Source organism: Trichomycterus rosablanca, chromosome 6 (genome assembly GCF_030014385.1).
Source record: "Trichomycterus rosablanca isolate fTriRos1 chromosome 6, fTriRos1.hap1, whole genome shotgun sequence".
Taxonomy (NCBI): domain Eukaryota; kingdom Metazoa; phylum Chordata; class Actinopteri; order Siluriformes; family Trichomycteridae; genus Trichomycterus; species Trichomycterus rosablanca.
In genome coordinates this window covers 46571878-46598166 of record NC_085993.1, presented here as the reverse complement: position 1 = coordinate 46598166, position 26289 = coordinate 46571878, and the positions used below count along the sequence as shown (strand labels likewise).

The window sequence follows — 26289 nt, the reverse complement described above, 5'->3', positions numbered from 1 at the left end:
ACCCTGGCTATTGTGCGTCACATAATCAAGCAGTTGCTCCACGGGTTTGAATAATGTCATTATTTGATCATGTTGTCACGCTCTTTTATTTTGATATTTAGGAGAGCGCCATGTACAGGCCGCGAGAGAGAGATTGATCTGATTGGTCGATTATTCTTGGACACGCCCACTCAGGTCGGAGTAGCGCGCAGTAAGGAAGCGGTGGTGAATGTGAGGGCTGTGTTTCAATTCACATCAACAACATTCATCTAAAATAAGAAAAGTAAAAATGTCCCGATTCCTCCCATCGATTAAGAAATTACCGGAGAAAGAAAAGTCGGATTTATCTGAAAATGACTTGCAGAAATGGGGATTGAAAGGTGTGTGAACAGTAGTTACAACAGCAGTTTAGTTTGAGCAAAATGTCATAATTACACCATATCATATATTATACTCAGAAACACAAATAGTTTATGTTTATATAAATACTTGAATTATTGTAATACTTTGTAGAGATTTTTACCCAAACTACAATTTAGCAACTTAACAACCGAGTTCCTGGGTGTGTTTGTTAAACAAATCTGAACTTATTACATGGTTATTCATGCTGGCTGTGTCTCAAACCACTTTCATTGTACACAAAATGCACTACTTATGACGTAGAATTGTTTTAAACACTATATGTAGTGAACTTGTGAACAGAACAGGGTCTGCCCTAAACTGTTGGCTCAAGGTTGACAGCATTTCATGTATAAATGTTACATACCTGCAGGCAATGAATAACTTGGCTGAAATACATAAAATCAGTAAACACGATGGGTGTCCACATACTTTTGGATTTGTTAAATATAAATATATTTGTTGATATAGTTCTGGAGAATTTTGTGTTTATAGAGACATAATTTTATATTTCTTTACTTCAGCAGACTTCTGATTGTAACCAATAACAGTGCAAGCAACTAGGGGATAAGGGCCTTGCTCAGGGGTCCAATAGTGGTTTGAACCATCAACCTTTAAAATACAATAAATCAAGAATTTGAGATTTATTAATTTTTGTTAATTTTCTGGAACATTGGTTTAAAAACAACTTTAAAAAAAAACAACTTAACTGTTACACACACGGAAACGTGCAGAAAAATAATATTCAAGTTACGTTGTACTGAAACATTTCACAATAAGCAGATGAAGGGGAATCATTATTGGGTATAAAAGGAGGATCCACCAAGGGATCAGTCTTGTGAGAAAATTGTCTATTGGTCAATCAACAATTTAGGTCCTTCACTATCTACCAAAATTGAACTTTTTGTACAGAAGAACTGACATGGTTGATTTAACAAATGTCTTTACTTGCTTTTTCATATTGCCAGATACTAAGTTATTAAAAAAAACATGTAATTTATTTAAAGACTTTTACTTAATTTGCTTTGGTAATTATTCATTCATTCATTTTCTTATTCGCTTATCCAATTACGGTCGCGTGGGGGGGGGGGGGGGTGTTGCCTATCCCAGCTTTTCAATGGGCGCAAAGCACACAGTAACACCCTGGATGGGACGCCAATCCATAGCAGGGCACACACACACACACACATTTACTTATAGGGCAATTCAGTGTCTCCAATTAACCTGGCTGGATGTTTTTGGACTGTGGGGAAAAACCGGAGCTCCCGGAGGAAACCCACGCAGTCACGGGGAGAACATGCAAACTCCGCAAACTACAGAAAGGACCTGGACTGCCCCACTTGGGGATCGAACCCAGGACCTTCTTGCTGTGAGGCGACAGTGCCACCCACTAAGCCACCGTGCCGCCCTATGGTAATTATTTAGTTTGTATTCAATTCAAGATGAATGCCAAATAAAAGCATCTTCATTAATGGTCTCTGATTTTTGCCCCAACCCCCCTGTATACAGACGCCTATAGCAGTTCACTTGTTACACTGATTAATTTGTAAACAGTGGTTTATTAGTATATTTTATTATGCAAATATTTAGTTAATTATTACTATACGTATAATGTCTAAGCTGATACTTGGTACAGATGGAATATTGACTCAGATATCAACTCTCTGCTAAATTACTTTGTGTCCTTTGGGTTGATTGGATGTCATATTTTAAAACAATCCAGTGTTTGAGCCAGGATTGATATTATTATTGTTGGCAGTGTAGCCTAGTGGTTAAGGTACTGGTCCAGTATTCAGAAGGTTGCCGGTTCAAGCCTCACCACTACCAGGTTGCCACTGTTGGGCCCTTGAGCAAGGCCCTTAACCCTCAATTGCTTAGACTGTATACTGTCACAACTGTAAGTTGCTTTGGATAAAAGCGTCTGCTAAATGCCGAAAATGTAAATGTAAATATTATTGTTTATATTGGTATTATCTTCTTATGGCAGGTGTCCAGCTGCGGTCCTACCAGCTTGTCGGGGTGCAGTGGCTCACTCAGTGCTTTAAGAATCTGGATGGATGCATCCTTGGTGATGAAATGGGTTTGGGCAAGACCTGTCAGGTAAGCTCTGAAATAATAAGACCAAAATCCTGATCACAACAATTCACATTTCTGTTTAAATTGAACTCATAGCACAGTCAAACACTTGTGTCTACACATTGGTTGAAAAAGTAGGCATTTATTACTATGCTTATTCATTTAGTGGTGGTAATTGCAATATTGAGCATGTGGTAATATTTCTGTCCTGAAAACTGTTAAGCATCTTATGTAACAGGTGTACATTAAATACGCCAATCATTATTATACAGCCATTATATTAAAACCACCTCCTTGTTTCTACACTCACTGTCCATTTTATCATCTCCACTTACCACATAGGAGCACTTTGTAGTTCTACAATTACTGACTGTAGTCCATCTATTTCTCTACATGCTTTGTTAGCCCCCTTTCATGCTGTTCTTCAATGGTCAGGACCCCCACAGAGCAGGTATTATTTGGGTGGTGGATCATTCTCAGCACTGCAGTGACACTGACATGGTGGTGGTGTGTTAGTGTGTGTTGTGCTGGTATGAGTGGATCAGACACAGCAGCGCTGCTGGAGTTTTTAAATACAGTGTCCACTCACTGTCCTTTTTATTGTACACTCCTACCTAGTTCGTCCACCTTGTAGATGTAAAGTCAGAGACGATCACTCATTTATTACTGTTGTTTGAGTTGGTCATCTTTGAGATCTTCATCAGTGGTCACGGGGCGCTGCTGGCTGGATGGCTGGATATTTTTGGTTGGTGGACTATTCTCAGTCTAGTCCTGTGGGAGCCGAAAGCAGGCTAAAAACGTGTGTAGAGAAACAGATGGACTACAGTCAGTGATTGTAGAATTGTAAAAGTGCTTCTATATGGTAAGTGGAGCTAATAAAATGGACAGTGAATGTAAAAACAAGGTGGTCATAATGTTATGCCTCATCGGTGTATGTGACATAATGTATTGTTTTTATATTAAAATAAAAACCAATAATATATAGCACTGATATTCTCCCCTTCATAGACCATCTGCCTACTGGTGTACGCCCGGGGATGTCTTGGCATGAAGGGTCCTTTTCTGGTGCTTTGTCCTCTGTCTGTTCTGGATAACTGGAGACAGGAGCTGCAGCGGTATGGCATGCATACTTAATAGCTTCTTCAGTACAGCATAGTCACAAAGCATAAAATTAATGCACCTTTATCATAAGAAGTATACATTTATGTTATTCTCAATGAAATGCAAGTTATTCAACACACATATTATATTAATATGTGGGCAAGGTGGCTCAGTGTCGCCTCACAGCATGAAGGTCCAGGGTTTGATTCCCAGACGGAGACGCAGCACGTGTCCGGTCAATAGCACAATTGATTTTCAAACTTGGCTCTCAGCAGCGATCAGCTAGCATGTAAGACCACTGGGCCACCTGAGCGTCCGTGAGCGCCCCTGTCCATGTTTAATTACATTAAGATGTATCCTGCAATTTGGGTACTTTATCAGTACGACTGCATAGTTGATCAAGAATAGGTAACTGTATTGACACTCGTTTGGACATCTTGTGTGTCATGCTTTATAACTGTCACTAGATGTCAATACTGTTCAGTTTTTGAGGTTTTCTCTGTGTGTTCTACTCCAGCTTCTGCCCCACACTGTCTGTGCTGTGTTACACCGGTGATAAAGAAAGAAGAGCTGAACTCCAGAGAAACATGAAGGATGAAGATTTTCACATCTTGCTAACCACATATGAGGTGAGAATCCAGAGTTATTGGCTAAGAAAGTCATGCTTTTACTGTGCAGTTGACTAAAATCTGATCATCGTTCTGCTTCTCTGTAGATGTGCCTGAAAGATGCAAACACACTAAAAAGGTGATTTTTATTAAAATATACACTGATCAGCCATAACATTAAAACCACCTCCTTGTTTCTACACTCACTGTCCATTTTATCAGCTCCACTTACCATATAGAAGCACTTTGTAGTTCTACAATTACTGACTGTAGTCCATCTGTTTCTCTACATACCTTTTTAACCTGCTTTCACCCTGTTCTTTAATGGTCAGGTCCCCACAGGTCCACCACAGAGCAGGTATTAATCTCAGCACTGCAGTGACACTGACATGGTGGTGGTGTGTTAGAGGAGTTTTTAAATACCGTGTCCACTCACTGTCCACTCTATTAGACACTCCTACCTAGTTGGTCCACCTTGTAGATGTAAAGTCAGAGAAGATCGCTCATCTATTGCTGCTGTTTGAGTTGGTCATCTTTGAGACCTTCATCAGTGGTCACAGGACGCTGCCCACAGGGCGCTGTTGGCTGGATATATGGACTATTCTCAGTCCAGCAGGGACAGTGAGGTGTTTAAAAACTCCAGCAGCACTGATGTGTCTGATCCACTCATACCAGCACAACACACACTAACACACCACCACCATGTCAGTGTCACTGCAGTGCTGAGAATGATCCACCACCCAAATAATACCTGCTCTGTGGGGGTCCTGGGAGAGTCCTGAACATTGAAGAACAGCATTAAAGGAGGCTAACAAAGCATGCAGAGAAACAGATGGACTACTGTCAGTAATTGTAGAACTACAAAGTGCTTCTGTATGGTAAGTGGAGCTGATAAAATGGACAGTGAGTGTAGAAACAAGAAGGTGGTTTTAATGTTATAGCTGATCGGTGTCGTTTATTATACAGTATTGTAATGCAAAAACACTGCCACATTCTCATCACGTTCTCATCTTAGATGGAAATGGAAGATTTTGGTTGTCGATGAGGCTCACAGGCTGAAAAACCAAAATTCACTTCTTCACCAAACCTTATCAGAGGTCAGCTGTTAGATTTGTTTATTCTGTTTCTTTCTCTGTTTTATCGATGCGTTCTTGTTTACAGTTTTCTCAGTTTCTACCTTTTCCTTTGTTAGTTTTCTGTAGGCTTTAGGCTGTTGTTAACAGGAACTCCAATCCAGAATAATCTGCAGGAGGTTTACTCACTGCTCACCTTCATTCAGCCCAGCCTGTTCCCATCTGACTCCACTGAAGAGTTTGTCAGCACATATACAGATGTACAGAATGATTGTACAACAGGTATGATAACACACTTCAGAACATAATTAAAAATAAATAGAGTGATGCCCAGGTGGCACAGCAGAATATTCCGCTAGCACACCAGCACCGATATTCTGAACTCCTCGGTTCGAAACTCGGTGTTGCCACCGGTCGACTGGGCGCCATCTAGCGGGCATAATGGGCAGTGCCTAAAGCAGACACGTCTCTGCTAGGGCGGGATGACCGGACTATGTTGGTCTCTGTGTAAGGACCCTGATTAGCAGATAGAGAGTCGCCTGTGCAGAGTGCATTGGTGAAAAAGGGTTCCGCTAAGGGCTGTGCGTGGGTCGGAGGAGGCGTGAGCAGCAGTATACCCACCTTGACTGCAATCAGGGATCCTCCAGCAGCGGAAGGCAAATTGACTATGCTAAATTGGGAGAAAATGTATAAATAAAATAGAAAGAATAAATAAATAGAGCACCGTCTTACTTGATGTTCCATGTTAACACCTGTACAATATCCTCGAAACATCTGGAAACATCTCATCTTGCAAAAATAAACTGTTAAGGTTAAAGGTAAAGCTCTTAAATCTGCTATAAAGGAGAGGAGTATATCCATAGGTAACCTCTTTTTCACACAGGACATGAATGTATCCGTGCTGTGTAATTCTTCATGAATAAATTGTGGCAAGGCATAGATCCGGTCAAGGATATAAAACAATATCTGAGGCTTAGTGTTCCCAGAACCACAGCATCTTCAATCACTTTGAAATGCTCCAAAGGTCTTATAAAGAGATGGAAGATCCTGTTGGATGGATAAATTTTCCTCCCAATCTAGTCCTATCCAATTACCCGATTGCATTACGCTTCCTCTTTACCGATGCTGATCTCCACTGCTGGTTGAGGAGAGCGAGACTGACATACGCCCCCTCCGACACGTGTGCAGTAGCCGATTGCATCTTTTCACCTGGACGAGGCGAGTTTATATGAGGATCAGCTTTATGTACGGAGAGCCACACCTTGATCATCGCATTATTCCATGACTCTGTTCAGGTGCCATCAACCAGCCAGCAGAGGTCATAATTACATCAGTTATGAGGTCCTTATCCCTCCCTGTATGAACAACAGCCAAACGTTGTTCGTATAGCTGCCCAGCCGGATGGCAGAGCTGAGTTTCGAACCGACGAGTTCGAAATGTCAGCTCTGGTGTGCTAGCGTGTTTTACAGCTGCACCACCTGAGCGGCCTTTCAGAACAGTATTATAAATGATTGGCGCACCCTCTCCGTTTGATGTTCTATGTCAGGGGTGCCCAATACGTCAATCGCAATCTGCCAGTCGACCGCACAGTGCCGGCTGGTAGATCACGCCTTATTCAAACAGGTCAACATGATTAACATATCATGTGGCTACTGTTTCCTAAAATTTGCTGTTTGCCTCCACCTAGACATTTTTAGAAATGCAATTTATTACAGGTTAGAACGAACTGGTGCATATACTCCCCATGTCTGTATGGCTTTTTTCCTGGTTTGAAAACGTGCCAGTAGGTGTAGTTGCTGCTCTGAATTGTACCTGTATGTGTGAGTGAGTGGATAAATCAGTGTGTGTGATGCTTTGCGATGGTTTTTGTCTTGCGCCCACTGTTTGTGACACTGGACCCCCACTTGCCCTGTAATGCTGAATATCAATATAGGCACTGAAGTGCATTTTAAAATGATGAGGCCAACCTTAGAGATAGAGTAGATCGTGATGACCGGTCTACTGATAGTAGATCTCAAGCCACAAAAGTATGGGCACCCCTGTTCTATGTTAACACCTGTACAATATCTTCTAAACATCTGGAAAAATCTCATCCTAAGATTAAAGGTAAAGCTCTTAAATCTTCTATAAAGGACGGGAGTATAACCATAGGTATGAACCTCTTCCACACAGGTCATAAATGTACCCGTGCTGTGTAGTTCTTCATAAATAGATTGTGGCAAGACATAGATCCGGTCAAGGATATAAAACAATATCTGAGGCTTTGATTGTTCTCAGTACCACAGCGGCTTCAATCACTTGCTCTAAAAGTTCTTACAGAGATGGAGAGAGTGGCAGGACTGAAGCATATGCCAGCCTTGTTCGACTTTGGCAACATGAGGAAAAAGATTCAAGTCTAGATTGTAGTTTCTAAGAAGGTCTAAAAGATTCTAAGAAAGCCTAGTCTTTGGGCAAAGCAGCAAACACTACGTCCAGCAAAAATAGCACTACACATGACCCGGCTGACACGATTTCTAACACGATGGTGAAACGTAATGGTAAAAACATCATGCCATGGTGGTGCTTCATAGCAAATTTTACGTGGGTGAGATCTGCAGCTCTCTTCTAAATATTCTGTCAGCTGTTCAAAATGATTTTAAATGACCTTTTAGAACTACAGCAGTATTTTTGTGTGTGTAGCGAAGGAGCTCCATCAGGTGCTGCAGCCCTTCCTGCTGCGCAGGGTCAAGACAGAAGTGGCTGCAGAGCTGCCTAAGAAGACCGAACTGGTGGTGTATCATGGAATGTCTGCACTGCAAAAGAAATATTACAAAGCAATTCTGACGAAAGATCTCGGTAGGAACAAAAAAAAAAATCCTAATTAATTAAAACTAGGGATGTAACGATGCACCACAAGACAGTTCAAAATCGATTCACATGTGAAACTATTCAAATCCATGTATAATGAATTGATATTCACTTTAAACAGCAGAGGGCACTGGCGCTATTCACCTTGCCTGGTTTAAGCCACTACAGGGTTGCCAGGTTTGGAATTTCCCCACCAAATTTATTTATGTGAGGATACTTTCTGTATTTGTATTTATATATACAGTGTATCACAAAAGTGAGTACACCCCTCACATTTCTGCAGATATTTAAGTATATCTTTTCATGGGACAACACTGACAAAATGACACTTTGACACAATGAAAAGTAGTCTGTGTGCAGCTTATATAACAGTGTAAATGTATTCTTCCCTCAAAATAACTCAATATACAGCCATTAATGTCTAAACCACCGGCAACAAAAGTGAGTACACCCCTTAGTGAAAGTTCCTGAAGTGTCAATATTTTGTGTGGCCACCATTATTTCCCAGAACTGCCTTAACTCTCCTGGGCATGGAGTTTACCAGAGCTTCACAGGTTGCCACTGGAATGCTTTTCCACTCCTCCTTGACGACATCACGGAGCTGGCGGATATTCGAGACTTTGCGCTCCTCCACCTTCCGCTTGAGGATGCCCCAAAGATGTTCTATTGGGTTTAGGTCTGGAGACATGCTTGGCCAGTCCATCACCTTTACCCTCAGCCTCTTCAATAAAGCAGTGGTCGTCTTAGAGGTGTGTTTGGGGTCATTATCATGCTGGAACACTGCCCTGCGACCCAGTTTCCGGAGGGAGGGGATCATGCTCTGCTTCAGTATTTCACAGTACATATTGGAGTTCATGTGTCCCTCAATGAAATGTAACTCCCCAACACCTGCTGCACTCATGCAGCCCCAGACCATGGCATTCCCACCACCATGCTTGACTGTAGGTATGACACACTTATCTTTGTACTCCTCACCTGATTGCCGCCACACATGCTTGAGACCGTCTAAACCAAACAAATTAATCTTGGTCTCATCAGACCATAGGACATGGTTCCAGTAATCCATGTCCTTTGTTGACATGTCTTCAGCAAACTGTTTGCGGGCTTTCTTGTGTAGAGACTTCAGAAGAGGCTTCCTTCTGGGGTGACAGCCATGCAGACCAATTTGATGTAGTGTGCGGCGTATGGTCTGAGCACTGAAAGGCTGACCCCCCACCTTTTCAATCTCTGCAGCAATGCTGACAGCACTCCTGCGCCTATCTTTCAAAGACAGCAGTTGGATATGACGCTGAGCACGTGCACTCAGCTTCTTTGGACGACCAACGCGAGGTCTGTTCTGAGTGGAACCTGCTCTTTTAAAACGCTGGATGATCTTGGCCACTGTGCTGCAGCTCAGTTTCAGGGTGTTGGCCATCTTCATGTAGCGCAACAATTTGTCTTTTAAGATCCTCTGAGAGTTCTTTGCCATGAGGTGCCATGTTGGAACTTTCAGTGACCAGTATGAGAGAGTGTGAGAGCTGTACTACTAAATTGAACACACCTGCTCCCTATGCACACCTGAGACCTAGTAACACTAACAAATCACATGACATTTTGGAGGGAAAATGACAAGCAATGCTCAATTTGGACATTTAGGGTTGTAGTCTCTTAGGGGTGTACTCACTTTTGTTGCCGGTGGTTTAGACATTAATGGCTGTATATTGAGTTATTTTGAGGGAAGAATAAATTTACACTGTTATATAAGCTGCACACAGACTACTTTTCATTGTGTCAAAGTGTCATTTTGTCAGTGTTGTCCCATGAAAAGATATACTTAAATATCTGCAGAAATGTGAGGGGTGTACTCACTTTTGTGATACACTGTATATATATATATATTATATATATTTTTTATTTATTTATGCATTTTCCCTTTTAGCGCGTCCAATTGCCCGATTGCGTCATGGTTCCTATCCACCAATGCCGATCCCCACTCTGATTGAGGAGAACGAAGCTAACCCACGCCCCCACCGACACGTGGGCAGCATGCCGTATGCATCTTATCACCTGCACTTTGACGAGTGCAGTGCAGCTCAGCGTTGTGTACGGAGAGACACACCCTGAGAGCACTCTTTCCTCATCTCTGTGCAGGTGCCATCAATCAGCCAGCAGAGGTCATAATTGCACCAGTCATGAGAGAGAGACCCCATCCGGCTTAGTCCCGTCCATATCTGAACAACAGGCCAATCGTTGTTCATGTGGCTGCTCAGCCTTAGCCGGCAGGCAGAGCTGAGATTCGATACGATGTATTATTTGTATTATTCTTTTATTTATTTAATGTGGGATTTGTTTTAAAATTTCATTTCAGTTTTTTTTACACAAAAAGGTAAATGTGCAGCATTGTTTTGCATAGTTTGTACCTACCTCAGAAATAAAAGGACATTCATTATTTAGATAAATAAAAGGTCATCACAAATACAGTATTTTATTTAATTTTTTAAAGAGAAATAATAAAAGGAAACTTTGTCATCATTTGTCTTCAATTTTATTTTGTTTAAAAAATCGGGAAAAAATAGTATCGTGAACCCAGTATTGTGAATCACATCACATTGTGGGTAGAGTGTATCGTTACATCCCTAATTAAAACTATAGCATACGCTTTTTAATAACCTGAATGGGTTTAAATGGCTTCTTCATTGCAGATGCATTTGGGAGTGACCAGGCTAATCGGACCAGGCTTCTGAACATTTTGATGCAGCTGCGGAAGTGTGTGAACCACCCGTATCTGTTTGATGGTGATGACTGTTTATTTGTCTGTTTGTTTTGCTTTTAACTCTGTACTTTTTTACTTGCTATGAATTAGGTTGCTGTAACGAGACAATTTCTGAGTGACAGCCAGCAGTCTGTTCACACTGCAGAATCATGATTCCTCTGACAGGAGCAGAGCGCCACACAGAAGGGCACGATTCTGCAACGCGGGCAGACTGCCAGCTGTCACTTGGCAGCTGTTGCGTTACAGGTTGCTATCTGTTTCTGTACCTGAATCAACACCAATCAATATATGTCACGATTCTTCTTTAGTGCACTAGTGTTAAGATTGTACTTTTATTTAATCTTTTCCCTTTTCTTCTCCCTTTCTCTTTTACAGGTGTGGAGCCAGAGCCGTTTGAGATGGGGGAACACTTGGTGGAAGCCAGTGGGAAGCTCTCCCTGCTCGACACTATACTAGCATATCTGCTGCAAGGGTGCGTCTCACTGCTACCATTTGTTTTACTGACATATTATTATTAACAGGGTGCTTCTGTGCCGCAGCGGTAATTTACACTAGCCCACCACCGCTGGGATCCAGGGTTTGAATCCCCAGTGGTGCTGTCTAAATAAACTTGATTTTAGGGTGCTGTAAAGTGTGTATAATAAATCAGTTGTTTGATGCTTTAGTCAAGCAGTTGAGCTTCAAGAGAAATAAGCTACTGGTCCTGTTTTTTCTCTGTATATGTAATTATCAACAACTATAATGATGCTTTAAGGTTTTTGTTTAAATCAAGGGCATCTTTCTTGCACAGCACTTTCTCAGCCTGTAATAATATAAAGCTTGCTTGACTGTTGACAGTATCATGCTCCAGCAGATTCTTATCACTAGATTACATCAGACTATCTGAACTAATTTCCTTTATTGTATGGCGACAGTTTGGGTTTGGGCCTTCCTGATCTTGGCAATAAGACCACTATTACCTTTTAATAAATCTATCTATCTATAAGGGATCACATGATTATGCCTGTGCTTTAGAACACTCTCACTCACTTTCTTAACCGCTTATCCAATTATAGTTGCTGTGTGCTGGGCGCAAGGCACACAGTAACATCCTGGACGGGTTGCCAGTCCATCACAGGGCAGACACACGCACACATACATACACCCATTCACCTATAGGGCAATTCAGTGTCTCTAAATAACCTGACTGCATGTTTTTTTGGACTGTGGGAGGAAACCGGAGCTCCCAGAGGAAACCCACACAGATACAGGGAGAACATGCAAACTCCACACAGAAAGGACCCGGACCATCTTGCTGTGAGGCGACAGTGCTACCCACCAAGCCACCGTGCCGCCCTGCTTTAGAACAGGGTTTTTCAAGCTTTTTTTTTCAGGCAACCCACATTTTGTCCATGATTATTACTGTGACTCAGGCAACACAAACAAGGCATCAATATGAAACACAAAATGAAATGAACTTCATTATTAAAAATGGTGGCGATCCAATACCATATTGGTTTACAAGATGTAACGTATAGCCTCCACAAGGGGGCGTTTGTGTACAAGTTTATTCCATTTTTGCATACCTTTTAAACTTAGTTTATTTTTTCTTATTTTTTTTCTGCGACCCATTTGTTGGCTTTTCCCCTATTAGAGCTCACCACAGCGGATCATTTTAGTTTGGCACTGAGAGCGCACTGAATCTCAGCATTAGTGGGCTTGTGTGTTTTTACCGCCGCACCACCCGATTGCCCAGAAGTGTAAATAATAAATAGACTTATCATATGAAATAGTATAGTACAGTATATAAACAATACAAAAAGATGTAGTGTTTATCAGCATTTCTCTGTTATGGTCAATTAAACTGTTTTTACTAATTATAAACAGTAAAAGCAGTTAAAAGTAATACATGATTGAATTTAAGTACTGGATTTCTGTCTGAATATACACTGACCAGACATAACATTATGACCACTAACAGGTGAAGTGAATAACAGTGATTATCTCTTCATCACGGCACCTGTTAGTGGGTGGGATATATTAGACAGCAAGTGAACATTTTATCCTCAAAGTTGATGTGTTAGAAGCAGGAAAAACAGGGGCCAAACTTTGATGGCTAGACGACTGGGTCAGAGCATCTCCAAAACTGCAGCTCTTGTGGGGTGTTTCCGGTCTGCAGTGGTCAGTATCTATCAGTAGTGGTCCAAGGAAGGAGCAGTGGTAAACCGGCGACAGGGTCATGGTCGAACAAGGCTCATCGATGCACGTCGGGAGCGAAGGCTGGCCAGTGTGGTCCGATCCAACAGACGAGCTACTGTACCTCAGATTGCTGAAGAAGTTCATGCTGGTTCTGATAGAAAGGTGTCAGAACACACAGTGCATCACAGTTGCAGGGCTGTTTGGCAGGGGGGACCAACACAATATTAGGGAGGTGGTCATAATATTATGCCTGATTGGTGTAGTATATGAAGTTATGCTGAAATGAAAAGCATGGTCAGAAATAAATAGAAGCATTATGGATAATCTGTGGTAAAGTGTAAATGGACAATCTGTGTTTAATTCCAGAGGCCACCGGGTTCTGCTGTTCTCTCAGATGACCAGGATGCTGGATATTTTGCAGGATTATCTGGAGTATAGAGGTGAAACACACCGCCTCAAACTCTGGACACATGCAAATAAACAATACACAAGTACTGTAAGCAGCCAACATTTACAAGGACGTAGAACACACTAAATTTTATTTAATGGCAAAACAGTTGGGTTTAGTTTGTGTTTTATTTACATATATCTCAGTGGAAGGAGTTGTTCAAGTGTGAAAGCCAAAATATTCCTCTCTGGCCATATATTTTATTCAGGTTATTATTATAAATTACTGTAGTGCTGTTGTAAAGCACCCTTGAGTTTGAAAGGTGCTATATTACGAAAAAACTTATTATTTTCTTATTATAGTTTTAATTATTATTGATTTGGCAGATTATTTATGTCTAACACTAATCAATTTTAAACCAAATTCACCTGAACAAGAAGTCTTTTCTCAATATAAATTATTGTATCATACACCGATCAGCCATAACATTAAAACCACCTTATTGTTTCTACACTCACTGTCCAATTTATCAGCTCCACTTACCATTTAAAAGCACTTTGTAGTTCTACAATTACTGACTGTAGTTCATCTATGTCCGTGCATGCTTTATTAGCCCCCTTTCACCCTGTTCTTCAATGGTCAGGACCCCCACAGGACCACTACAGAGCAGGTATTATTTGGGTGGTGGATCATTCTCAGCACTGCAGTGACACTGACATGGTGGTGGTGTGTTAGTGTGTGTTGTGCTGGTATGAGTGGATCAGACACAGCAGCGCTGCTGGAGTTTTTAAACACCTCACTGTCATTGCTGGACTGAGAATAGTCCACCAACCAAGAATATCCAGCCAACAGCGCGCCATGGGCAGTGTCCTGTGACCACTGATGAAGGTCTAGAAGATGACCAACTCAAACAGCAGCAACAATAAATAGATGAGCGATCGTCTCTGACTTTACATCTACAAGGTGGACCAACTAGGTAGGAGTGTTTAATAGAGTGGACAGTGAGTGAACACGGTATTTAAAAACTCCATTTACATTTACATTTTCAGCATTTAGCAGACGCTTTTATCCAAAGCGACTTACACAATGAGCAGAACACGATGAGCAATTGAGGGTTAAGGGCCTTGCTCAGGGACCCAACAGTGGCAACTTGGTTGTGGCGGGGCTTGAACCGGCAACCTTCTGTTTACTAGTCCAGTACTTTAACCACTGAGCTATCACTAACTCCAGCAACTTATACCAGCACAACACACACTAACACACCACCACCATGTCAGTGTCACTGCAGTGCTGAGAATGATCCACCACCTAAATAATACCTGCTCTGTGGTGGTCCTGTGGGGGTCCTGACCATTGAAGAACAGGGTGAAAGCAGGCTAAAAAAGTTTGTAGAGAAACAGATGGACTACAGTCAGTAATTGTAGATCTACAAAGTGCTTCTATATGGTAAGTGGAGCTGATAAAATGGACAGTAAGTGTAGAAACAAGGAGGTGGTTTTAATGTTATGGTTGATCGGTGTATAAATAATATTAATTGGCACATTAATTAGACAAATATAAACAGCCCCTGCATTACTTTTGAGCGAAATATGTTTTTATATGGTTTGCATTCGTTCGCATTATCAAACAAACCAGCTTTATTGTTTTGACATCAGCTTGTGAGTTCTAGTCATGTGGTTAAAAATCACATCCTGTGTTTGCTGCTGGTGTGTGCATGAAGTGTGCCTTTGAAAATGCAACCTGATGTTCGGCCTCCTGCAGGTTACAGCTACGAGCGTCTGGATGGCTCAGTGCGAGGAGAGGAGCGCAATCTGGCAATCAAGAACTTTAGCACCAAAGATGTGTTCATCTTCCTTCTCAGCACCAAAGCTGGTGGGTTCATCTGGTCGTTGAAATACAGAGCGGCAGTGCAAAGCATATCCCCATGCCTCACTGATTTACCCAGAGTTTTGTTTGTGTGTGTTGGCAGGCGGGGTTGGCATGAACCTGACCGCTGCGGACACTGTGATCTTTATGGACAGTGATTTTAATCCACAGAACGACCTGCAAGCAGCAGCTAGAGCCCATCGAATCGGGCAAACAAGGTAGAGCTGGGGTAGAGCAAACACTGGGTGCTATACAACCTGAAAACAATAGCCACAATCCAGGGATACACATGTAAAGGTTATTTCTAGATATTTAGATATTCTAAAAATTAACATTTACACATACACATTTAATATTTTATTTAATTTGTATCAACCGTTTTACCTATATTCACCCGAATATTAAAAAATATAAAGAAAGCTACATCGATGTGCACCAAATCCAACTGAAAATAGAAAGGTGAAATCCAACATGTGATGCAGTCCCACAAAACAAGCAAGACTTATTTACAGTAAAGTTATTTTTTTGACACATCCAATCTGTGACTTTACACTGCAAGCTTGAACTGCTCAGTCTTGTACTCCAGAGGCATCCTAAACACAAAGCTGCCACATGACATGCAACGCTAAATATAATACAATGACATCAATCATGGAAACAAATTAAAGTTAATTAAAAAAGAAAGTAAGTTGATTGTATAGGTTTGAACTGAAATCACAAGTTCAAAAGCACACATCCAATCTTTCCATCAGTTGAAGAATGAAAATTATTTGGATAATTAGTATATAAAGGGTTTTTTTGACCCATCCAATCTGTACAGGGCTGTGAAAGTGATCCGACTCCTGGGTAGAGACACGGTGGAGGAGATCATTTACTCACGAGCTGTATCAAAACTGCGTCTCACCAACACAGTGATCGAGGAGGGTCGCTTCTCCCTGTTGGAGCAGAAACAAGCAGCTGCTGCAGCTGTTGCTGACCTACAGGTTTATCTTAACTCATCATTTTGCTTTTTGGATGCATTTTGTTGCACCTATTTTTGCATTTCTCACTTCATTCCTAGTTCTGGTCAGTCTAAGGTTATCATAAGGTCATTACATTCTGTTGTTTGCAGCTAAGTGAGATTCTGAAGTTTGGTGTAGACAAACTGCTGTCCTCAGACGAGAGCTCTGTTCAGGATGTGGACCTTAAGCTGATCCTGGGACAGTCACACAATGGCCGTTGGCTAATGGATGAAGATCAAGTCATGCCTACTGAAGAACAGGAGAGTGAAGAGGAGGAAAGACAGAGTAGGAATGATTTATGATCAAGTTTTTCACAGTCCTTAATTAAGCATGTTGATAGTTCAGTCCTGTCATACTGGTTTTGTTATTTCAGATCATATGTACTACTTTGAGGGGAAGGACTACTCAAAAGATCCCAGCACAGAGGATGAGGAAATGTTTGAGCTTTTACTGAAGGAGCAGTTGGTTGAGCTGGATGGCGCTACCCAAGAAGGGCGCAGCCTACGCCACAAAGCGGGAGTGAGATTCTCAATCTCTTTATTAAGACACATGCAGTTTAAGCTCAGTGAGCAATACGTTACTTCCAAAAATTATAGACACTATATGATTAAAGCACTTGTGTTCAGTCTTCTAGTGATCGTAGCGTCAGCAGCAGAGCATAATCTTTCACACTCATTTATGCACATCTTCACTTTTCAATGTATTACAATATACTTTCAATATATTAAAAAAAAGCTCAGAATATTTTTCATAATTTTTTATAATTCCATTAGCACTTAATATTCCCTTGTAATTGGAGCCAGACCAGCTACTTTTAACAGAACCCAGATTTGCCCACAAATCCACTGAAGACAACCCTGTCAGAAGACAATATTAGTAGGATAAATACTAAGTCTCATTTGAAGTCTTTTCTCTCTCTCCTTTCTTTCTTTCTTTCTTTCTTTCTTTCTTTCTTTCTTTCTTTCTTTCTTTCTTTCTTTCTTCCTTCCTTCCTTCCTTCCTTCCTTCCTTTCTTTCTTTCTTTCTTTTTTATTTCCTTCTTTCTTTCTTTTTTCTTTTCTTCTTTCTTTCTTTCTTTTTTCTTTCCTTCTTTCTTTTTTTCACTCTTTTTTCTTTCCTTAATTCTTTCTTTCTTTCTGTCTTTCTTTTTTCATTCTTTCTTTCTTTTTTCCTTCTTTCCTTCTTTCTTGCTCCCTTCTTTCTTTCTTTCTTTCTTTCTTTCTTTCTTTCTTTCTTTCTTTCTTTCTTTCTTTCTTACTTTCTTTCTTTCTTTCTCCCTTTTTCATTCTTTTTTCTTTCCTTAATTCTTTCTTTCTTTCTTTGTCTTTCTTTTTTCTTTCTTTCTTTCTTCCTTCCTTTTGTTTCTTTCTGTCTTTTTTCTTTCTTTCTTTTTTCCTTTTGTTTGTTTCTTTCTTTTTTTGTTTCTTTCCTTCTTTCTTTCTGTCTTTCTTTATTTCTTTCCTTCTTTCTTTCTTTTTTCCTTCTTTTTTCTTTCCTTAATTCTTTCTTTCCTTCTTTCTTTTTCCATTCTTTTTCCATTCTTTTTTCTTTCCTTTATTCTTTCTTTCTTTCTTCCTTTCTTTCTTTTTTCTTTTTTTTTTTCTTTTTTTTTTTCTTCTTTCCTTTCTTTCCTTCTTTCTTTCTGAAAGTAAAAAGTAAAGAAAAATGAAAACCCTGTCAGAAGACATCAGTAGGATAAATGTTATTATTTCTATATCAGTAAATTTAAGTCGCATTTAAAGTCTTTCTTTCTTTCTTTTTTCTTTCTTTCTTTCTGTCTTTCTGACAGTAAAAAGTAAAAAAGATCAAAAAACCCTGTCAGAAGACATCGGCAGGATAAATGTTATTAATTCTGTATCAGTAAATTTAAGTCTTATGTGAAGTCTTTTCTTCTTTCTTTCTTTCTTTTTGACAGTAAAAAGTAAAGAAGGATAAAAAAGTAAATACAGTGATACAGAGCAAATGTATCACTGTGTTTGAACATTACCCTGTGAATAACAGTTATTGTGCAGGCTTTATAAATACTTTATACTATATGAACTTCAATTACATTATACAATCAATATAAAATCACATATGAAGCAAAACGTTAAAAAAAGAATTTAATAGAGCTAATCTGTTACCCTAATGTTGGTCTGTAGGGTTTACTGGCTGGGCCCTTAGCAACCCCAGTGAGGAGGAAGAGGCCTCTGACAGAGGCTGAGCTGGATCAGAGACGTCAGAAGAGACAGGAAGCTGCTGCAAAGAGAGCTAAAATGTTAGAAGAAAAGAAAAGACAACAGGAAGAGCAAAAACACGAGAAGAAGTAAGAACCTGGTAGTCCAGGTTAATGTTGTATATCACTGAATTATGCTGTTATAGGATTAATTATAGATTAGACCTCCACTAAGTATTAAGTAAATGTAACTAAGTGGAACTAATTAAGTATTAAATTTAATATTGGTATTGTAATCTAGCGCATTGGGAGAAGTATTCTTAAAAAATAAGAATTATTGTGCTAATCTTACCATAATTACAAATTTGCTGTTATTACTGAGAGTGATTGTTCACTAAGCCACATCACAGCACTGAAAAGAGGATTAAAGTATTTCACTACTTAAAGCAATTAATGGTTCTGTATCTGTGGTAGGATGGCATGGTGGGCGTCATGTGGGTACAAATCCCTCTGCTTGCCCTCTGCTGATAGCGAGGGTGAGGATGTCGAAGAGGATGATGAAGAAGGTGATGATACCAGTGTGAGCTCAACCGACTCGGACCACACCGCCATTCATTATGTACTTGGAGATGTTACTCATCCTCAGGCTGACCGGGAGGATGCCGTTATCGTTCACTGTGTTGGTACGTTTAAAATCTAAAGTCTAAAAATCCATCTAATGGTTGAGATGGGGGGTGGGTTACTGCATTGTGCCCAGTGATTCCAGGCAAGCCGGACCCTCTGTGACCGTGACCAGGTTAAAGCAATTGTAAAACTTGGAAATAAAATAAAAACAAAATATTGTTACCTTATTATGTTATGCTGGGCAGTATGGTGGCCTGGTGGGTAGCACTGTTGCCTCACAGCAAGAAGGCCCTAGGTTTGATTCCCAGGTGGAGCAGTCTGGGTCCTTTCTGTGTGGAGTTTGCATGTTCTCCCCTTGTCTGTGTGGGTTTCCTGTGAGAACTCTGGTTTCCTCCCACAGTACAAAACCTGCAAGTGAGGTGAATTGGAGATACTAAATTGTCCATGACTGTGTTTGACTTGAACTGATGGATCTTATGTAACGAGTAACTACCGTTCCTGTCATGAATGTAACCAAAGTGTAAAACATGACGTTATAATCCTTATAAAATAAATATTATGTTATTCAGTTATTGAAATAAATATGTAAATACATTTAGTTACAACAGAAACCAGATGTTGCAGTAGGCAGATGGTGTAGGCAAGGCTAAACGGCACACACTCTTCGCCAGAGTAAAGATTTGCAAGAAATAAATCACAGTTGCTGTAGGTGTAAAAGTGGCTTCACACATACAGCTTGTTCATGGACATGGGCTGTCTTGTTTAGATTTTGGCACCCGTCTTAACAGATTAAAGCCCTCACACTGCAAGCTTAAGCTGCTCAGTCTTGTATTCTACAGGCATCCTACATTCAGAGCTGCCACATTCAACACTGAGTAGAATACAGTGACATTTATTGTAGTAACAAATAAAAGATAATTAGAGAATGTAGGTTAATTTTATAGACTTAAAATGAAATCACAATACACATTAGAGTATTCACATATGTGCCTTGGTGGGAATTTTGAATCAAAATGCACAGCACAACATTTTATTTTCAAGCTAAAACCCTAAAATAATCTATTTGTAAGTGATTAGTGGAATAAAAATGCTTGAAAAATTGAAAAAATGGCAACATTATCACCCGGCTTTTGCAGGTGGTAAGGATGATGTGAACAGCCGACGCTTGGATGCTATAAGTAATGTAGTAGCAATCGATGCTCACAATATCACACTACCTATATAGGTGTAAATCCCAAACTTACTGTAGTTTTGCTTCATTTATAAATGCTCCTTTATCGTAACATAAATTGATTATAATGATAATAAAGGCCAAGCAATTAGAAATTCGAACATTTTGATCTAGACACCTGTACCAAATAAAAAAAAAAGAATAGCATTCTTAGAATTCTTAAAATAGCATTAATTTTTATGAACGTGGTTCTTCTATAGGATGTTTTAAGTGACATCTATACATTTGCATATGGTTGAGGACCAGGATGAGGGCAAATTTCATATTAATTCCTGTGGTTTTAGAATAACCTTTTTATGGTTTCAACAAGCTCATGGTCAGGTGTTGACATACTATTAGCCATATATTGTGCATCAAATTTCATGAAATCAAAGAATGGCCTTAATCTTATTTAGAATATTTGTGTATGTAACTGTTAAAGGATAAAAATGATTGTTCAATTAGTATAAAAACACTTTTATTATATTAGAAACTTTGTTTTTGTGTGTGTAGACGACTCAGGACGGTGGGGACGAGGTGGGATATTCACGGCTCTGGAGATCCGATCAGATGAGGTGAAGAAACAATATGAACTGGCAGGGGATATGGAAGGTACGTAACTGTCACACTTAATTTGCAGCTATTTCTTCTCTTTCACTGATTTATCGAGTGGTTTCACTGCTGTTTTTAGATTTAGAGCTTGGAAATGTGTTGCTGTTTCGCATCGATGACAAGCAGTCGAGACTGACTGGACAAGACTTTGTAAGTCAGCCCTGTGTCTCTGTCAGCACTATGTCTCACCTTCTCTCTATTTAGTTTGTCCCATTTATTGATCATATTTTCTTGTATATTCACTCATGGGATTTGCTATTTATGCAATTATTTATTCCTTTCTATAAGCAATCCCTTGTGTAAATTGTGTGTTTTATCTTGGTGGTATTTTCTGTACCACAAAAATCCTTGAAGCAGAAGGTTGATGTGAATAATAGTGTTTCTGATTCTGATCTGGGCATGTCACTTATCCTGTTGCTTGCTGTTTCTTTAGTTGGCACTTATCGTTGCTCAGCGGAGAGATAAAGCCAACAACCTGTCAGGCATTCACCTATCTGCCTTAGAGGAGGGTCTTAAGAAGATCTACAGAGCAGCCAAGCAAAAAAATGGTAAACACCATGGTTATGTTTTGTTTCTGGTGTGTTAACAGAATTTTGTCCTTACAACAGAGTTAATCCCAAAGCTTTGTCATTTCTGAGTAAAACACTCACTCACTCACTCACTCAATTTCTTAACCGCTTATCCAATCAGGGTCATGTGGTGCTGGTGACTATTCCAGCTTTTCAATGGGTGCAAGGCACACAGTAACACCCTGGACAGGGCGCCAGTCCATTGCAGGGCAGACACACACACATACACACACCCATTCACCTATAGGGCAATTCGGTGTTTCCTATTAACCTGACTGCATGTTTTTGGACTGTGGGAGGAAACCGGAGCTCCCGGAGGAAACCCACGCAGACACGGGGAGAACATGCAAACTCCGCCCAGAAAGGACCCGGACCGCCCCGCCTCGGGATCAAAGCCATGACCTTCTTGCTGTGAGGCAACAGTGCCACCCACTGAGCCACCGTGCCGCCTTCTGAGTAAAACAATAGCTTACAAAATCACTGAAAGTGGGGGGAAAAAACTAAAACGTTTACTCTCCTATCGTTTTTGGTTGATTACATTTTACCTATGGTGATGGTCTAGGTGAAACCCTACTTTTTGGGCTTTTTTACTATAGGAACAGCATTTTTACCAGGGAAGACGGTGTTTTAAATGGGGCTTTGGAAAAACACGTTGTTAGCATAAGGGATTGCATGTTTTTTGCATTTACAATTACGGCATTTACAGACACTTTGATCCGAAGTGACTTACAACTGTAATCGAATACAGTTCAAGCAGCTGAGGGTTCCGAGTCTTGCCCAACAGTGACAACTTGGCTCTGAGGCTTGAACCAGCAACCTTCCAATCAATAGTCAGTACCTTAATCACTGAGCACCATCTAACACTACCCATTGCTTTGCTTCACTATCCATCAGGGTGTCGGTTCCACTGTAGGAGACAGTGGAGACAGTTAAAAGGCATAAACGTATTCAATATCAAGTTTGTCGAGAACAGGACTGTTCATGAGGAAGGTGGTTATGATTACAGCACTTAAAATTTAAATCTCGGCTGACTTCGGACAATGCAGCCTGCAAGCAAGTTTGATGGTACATCCAGTAAATGTAATGTGAACAGTTGATTGAGGCTGTAGATTGTGGTTTCTTTGAAGGAAATTACTAAGTTACGAGAACTAGGGCAAGAGCACAGGCTTTCTCAGAAACAGGAAAAGTAAACAGCTTGAGTCACAGATTTAACATTTCTTGTTCTTAAAGAGATGCTTTATTGGAACACCAAAACTAGAAACTATTAGCATTAAAAAAAACTGTACTTTTATCTTGCTTTATCTTATACCTAGTTTATTTTTTTTATTGCTGCTGGTCTCAGAAGTTTGATTGTATAAATACAATGACAACAAGTTAAAGTTAAATAAAGTATAGAACCTCCATTTAACAGATTTCGGATATAACAGATAAAATCTGAAAAACCAAATGTCTAGTTTGATTGTTTAAAATTCCCAGGAGAAGTGTAACTAGTTCGCTAGTCAGCGCACATCTTCCTGTTTACATGAGTGATAATGTAATTTTTGCAAGTTCTAGTGCTTAGTTATGCACCAGCACTGCTCTGTTAGCCAACAGCAGTGCTTCAGACTCAGAATAATAGATACTCTATTATAAACCGGGTTTCCATCCAAACGTTTCACAAGTGTAATGCGCATTTATGAAATATCGGCAGAAAAAAAAGCGTTTCCATCAACTACAGTTATGCGAAAAAACCTTTACATCACGTGAGAGACGTCGGGCAGAACGAGCAATGGCCCGTCTAATGTGGGCTCAAATCTCCGTGCCACGGCGACGTTCACCTCGCATCTGGGAACGTAAACGCACTAAACAATTTTGGGAGCACATTGTGCAGAACAATTTTTCAAACGAGCTTTGGATCTAGAATTTCAGAATGTCAAAATCAGCCTTTGATGAGCTATGCACCGTGATCGGGTCATCTGTAGAGCCAAAAGTTTACAGTCACCGGCCACCCGTGCCAACTGAAAAGAGGATTGCTATTGCCTTGTACAAGCTGGCCACTTGTGCGGAGTACAGGGTAGTGTGTGAGACGTTCGGCGTAACAACAGTTCACCGTAGTGTATACGCTGTATGCCAACAATGACGTCAAAACTGATGAAACATTACGTCGTATTACCAAATGCGCAGGAGGCAGAAGAAATAGCACCGCGTAATTATGCAGCGCACCACATACCACAGGTGGATGGTACACACATTCCAATCCTCCATCCAGCAGTCGGGTACAGGGAATATGTACATCGAAAGGGATGGCCATCGATTGTTTTGCAGGCACTTGTGGATGACCAGTTGTTGATTTGTGATGTATGTGTTGGCTCTCTCGGCAGCGCACATGACGCAGCAGTGTTTAAAACATCACACCTTTTCTGGTACACTACACACGTTGACAGTCATTCAGTTTTAAACTATATACAGTGTATCACAAAAGTGAGTACACCTCTCACATTTCTGCAGATATTTAAGTATATCTTTTCATGGGACAACACTGACAAAATGACACTTTGACTCATTGAAAAGTAGTCTGTGTGCAGCTTATATAACAGTGTAAATTTATTCTTCCCTCAAAATAACTCAATATACAGCCATTAATGTCTAAACCACCGGCAACAAAAGTGAGTACACCCCTTAGTGAAAGTTCCTGAAGTGTCAATATTTTGTGTGGCCACCATTATTTCCCAGAACTGCCTTAACTCTCCTGGGCATGGAGTTTACCAGAGCTTCACAGGTTGCCACTGGAATGCTTTTCCACTCCTCCATGACGACATCACGGAGCTGGCGGATATTCGAGACTTTGCGCTCCTCCACCTTCCGCTTGAGGATGCCCCAAAGATGTTCTATTGGGTTTAGGTCTGGAGACATGCTTGGCCATTCCATCACCTTTACCTTCAGCCTCTTCAATTAAGCAGTGGTCGTCTTAGAGGTGTGTTTGGGGTCATTATCATGCTGGAACACTGCCCTGCGACCCAGTTTCCGGAGGGAGGGGATCATGCTCTGCTTCAGTATTTCACAGTACATATTGGAGTTCATGTGTCCCTCAATGAAATGTAACTCCCCAACACCTGCTGAACTCATGCAGCCCAAGACCATGGCATTCCCACCACCATGCTTGACTGTAGGCATGACACACTTATCTTTGTACTCCTCACCTGATTGCCGCCACACATGCTTGAGACCATCTGAACCAAACAAATTAATCTTGGTCTCATCAGACCATAGGACATGGTTCCAGTAATCCATGTCCTTTGTTGACATGTCTTCAGCAAACTGTTTGCAGGCTTTCTTGTGTAGAGACTTCAGAAGAGGCTTCCTTCTGGGGTGACAGCCATGCAGACCAATTTGATGTAGTGTGCGGCGTATGGTCCGAGCACTGACAGGCTGAGCCCCCACCTTTTCAATCTCTGCAGCAATGCTGACAGCACTCCTGCGCCTATCTTTCAAAGACAGCAGTTGGATGTGACGCTGAGCACGTGCACTCAGCTTCTTTGGACGACCGACGCGAGGTCTGTTCTGAGTGGACCCTGCTCTTTTAAAACGCTGGATGATCTTGGCCACTGTGCTGCAGCTCAGTTTCAGGGTGTTGGCAATCTTCTTGTAGCCTTGGCCATCTTCATGTAGCGCAACAATTCATCTTTTAAGATCCTCAGAGAGTTCTTTGCCATGAGGTGCCATGTTGGAACTTTCAGTGACCAGTATGAGAGAGTGTGAGAGCTGTACTACTAAATTGAACACACCTGCTCCCTATGCACACCTGAGACCTAGTAACACTAACAAATCACATGACATTTTGGAGGGAAAATGACAAGCAGTGCTCAATTTTGACATTTAGTGGTGTAGTCTCTTAGGGGTGTACTCACTTTTGTTGCCGGTGGTTTAGACATTAATGGCTGTATATTGAGTTATTTTGAGGGAAGAATAAATTTACACTGTTATATAAGCTGCACACAGACTACTTTTCATTGTGTCAAAGTGTCATTTTGTCAGTGTTGTCCCATGAAAAGATATACTTAAATATCTGCAGAAATGTGAGCGGTGTACTCACTTTTGTGATACACTGTATATATATATATTTATATGTATTCGCAAAACCCGTTTCCATCCCCTTTTTCCGCATTTCGGCGATGCGATATTCTCACTTTTCCACCTCGTTGAAGCGTGAAAACTTTTTTTGCGATATTTGGGTCTTTTTTCGAATTTTCAGCTTTTCCATCCAGGTTTTTTAATGCGCATTTTCAAAATTCGCAAAAAGTTGGTGGATGGAAAACCGTCTATAGTCCCCACTATACGATCACGGCAAAAAACATCTCTTCCACCACACAAGGTAAATGAAAGTAGTAGAGTACACAAGATTTAATATTTATTTACATATTTACATTGTTTATTTTACTGTGTATCATATGTGCATGTTTAGCACTTTTGTGGACCTAAGTGTTGTGTTTTTGTATATTTTCACACCCCCTGGAAAAAAAAAACCTCACTGTTTCAGACAATTGCATTTTACGGACCAGTGAACCCCCTTTTAGTCCATTTAATCAAGGTTCCACTGTACTGTATATATATTCTGTAAATGGACATCATACCAGTGCAGAAACTCCTTTGGTCCCAAAACAGCTTCAGTTTGTGTGTGGGTTCCACAAGGTGTTGAAAACATTATCTTTGCACTTTTGATCCATGTTCACATTATTACATCTTGTAATTGATTCGTATTTGTCAGCTACACATTCATGATGCAAAACTCCCATCTCCTCACATCCCAAAGGTGCCTTATTGGATTTAGACCTGCTGTTTGGTGAGGACATTAAAACCACAGAACACGGCCGC

The 26289-nt window shown here is 40.6% G+C and overlaps 1 protein-coding gene across 2 annotated transcripts in view; it reads left to right on the top strand.

Moving 5' to 3' along the window:
• Window positions 1-292: 292 nt before the first annotated feature.
• The window catches only part of chd1l (chromodomain helicase DNA binding protein 1-like), a 30675-nt gene continuing 4678 nt past the window's right edge, over window positions 293-26289 (top strand). Inside the window, exons 1-21 of one of the 2 annotated variants that reach the window (XM_062997058.1) lie at window positions 293-359; window positions 2366-2478; window positions 3463-3569; window positions 4073-4184; window positions 4271-4302; window positions 5179-5260; window positions 5356-5518; window positions 7916-8071; window positions 10765-10857; window positions 11211-11307; window positions 13380-13453; window positions 15163-15273; window positions 15371-15485; window positions 16088-16250; window positions 16379-16553; window positions 16642-16787; window positions 18410-18573; window positions 18898-19106; window positions 20771-20869; window positions 20949-21019; window positions 21303-21417. In XM_062997058.1, coding sequence (XP_062853128.1) covers window positions 2455-2478; window positions 3463-3569; window positions 4073-4184; window positions 4271-4302; window positions 5179-5260; window positions 5356-5518; window positions 7916-8071; window positions 10765-10857; window positions 11211-11307; window positions 13380-13453; window positions 15163-15273; window positions 15371-15485; window positions 16088-16250; window positions 16379-16553; window positions 16642-16787; window positions 18410-18573; window positions 18898-19106; window positions 20771-20869; window positions 20949-21019; window positions 21303-21417 — 2308 coding nt within the window. In that variant the 5' untranslated portion in view covers window positions 293-359; window positions 2366-2454. Of the gene's footprint in view, window positions 360-1569; window positions 1792-2365; window positions 2479-3462; window positions 3570-4072; window positions 4185-4270; window positions 4303-5178; window positions 5261-5355; window positions 5519-7915; window positions 8072-10764; window positions 10858-11210; window positions 11308-13379; window positions 13454-15162; window positions 15274-15370; window positions 15486-16087; window positions 16251-16378; window positions 16554-16641; window positions 16788-18409; window positions 18574-18897; window positions 19107-20770; window positions 20870-20948; window positions 21020-21302; window positions 21418-26289 lie in introns of those variants that run through there. The other variant, XM_062997059.1, reaches the window with a different exon arrangement.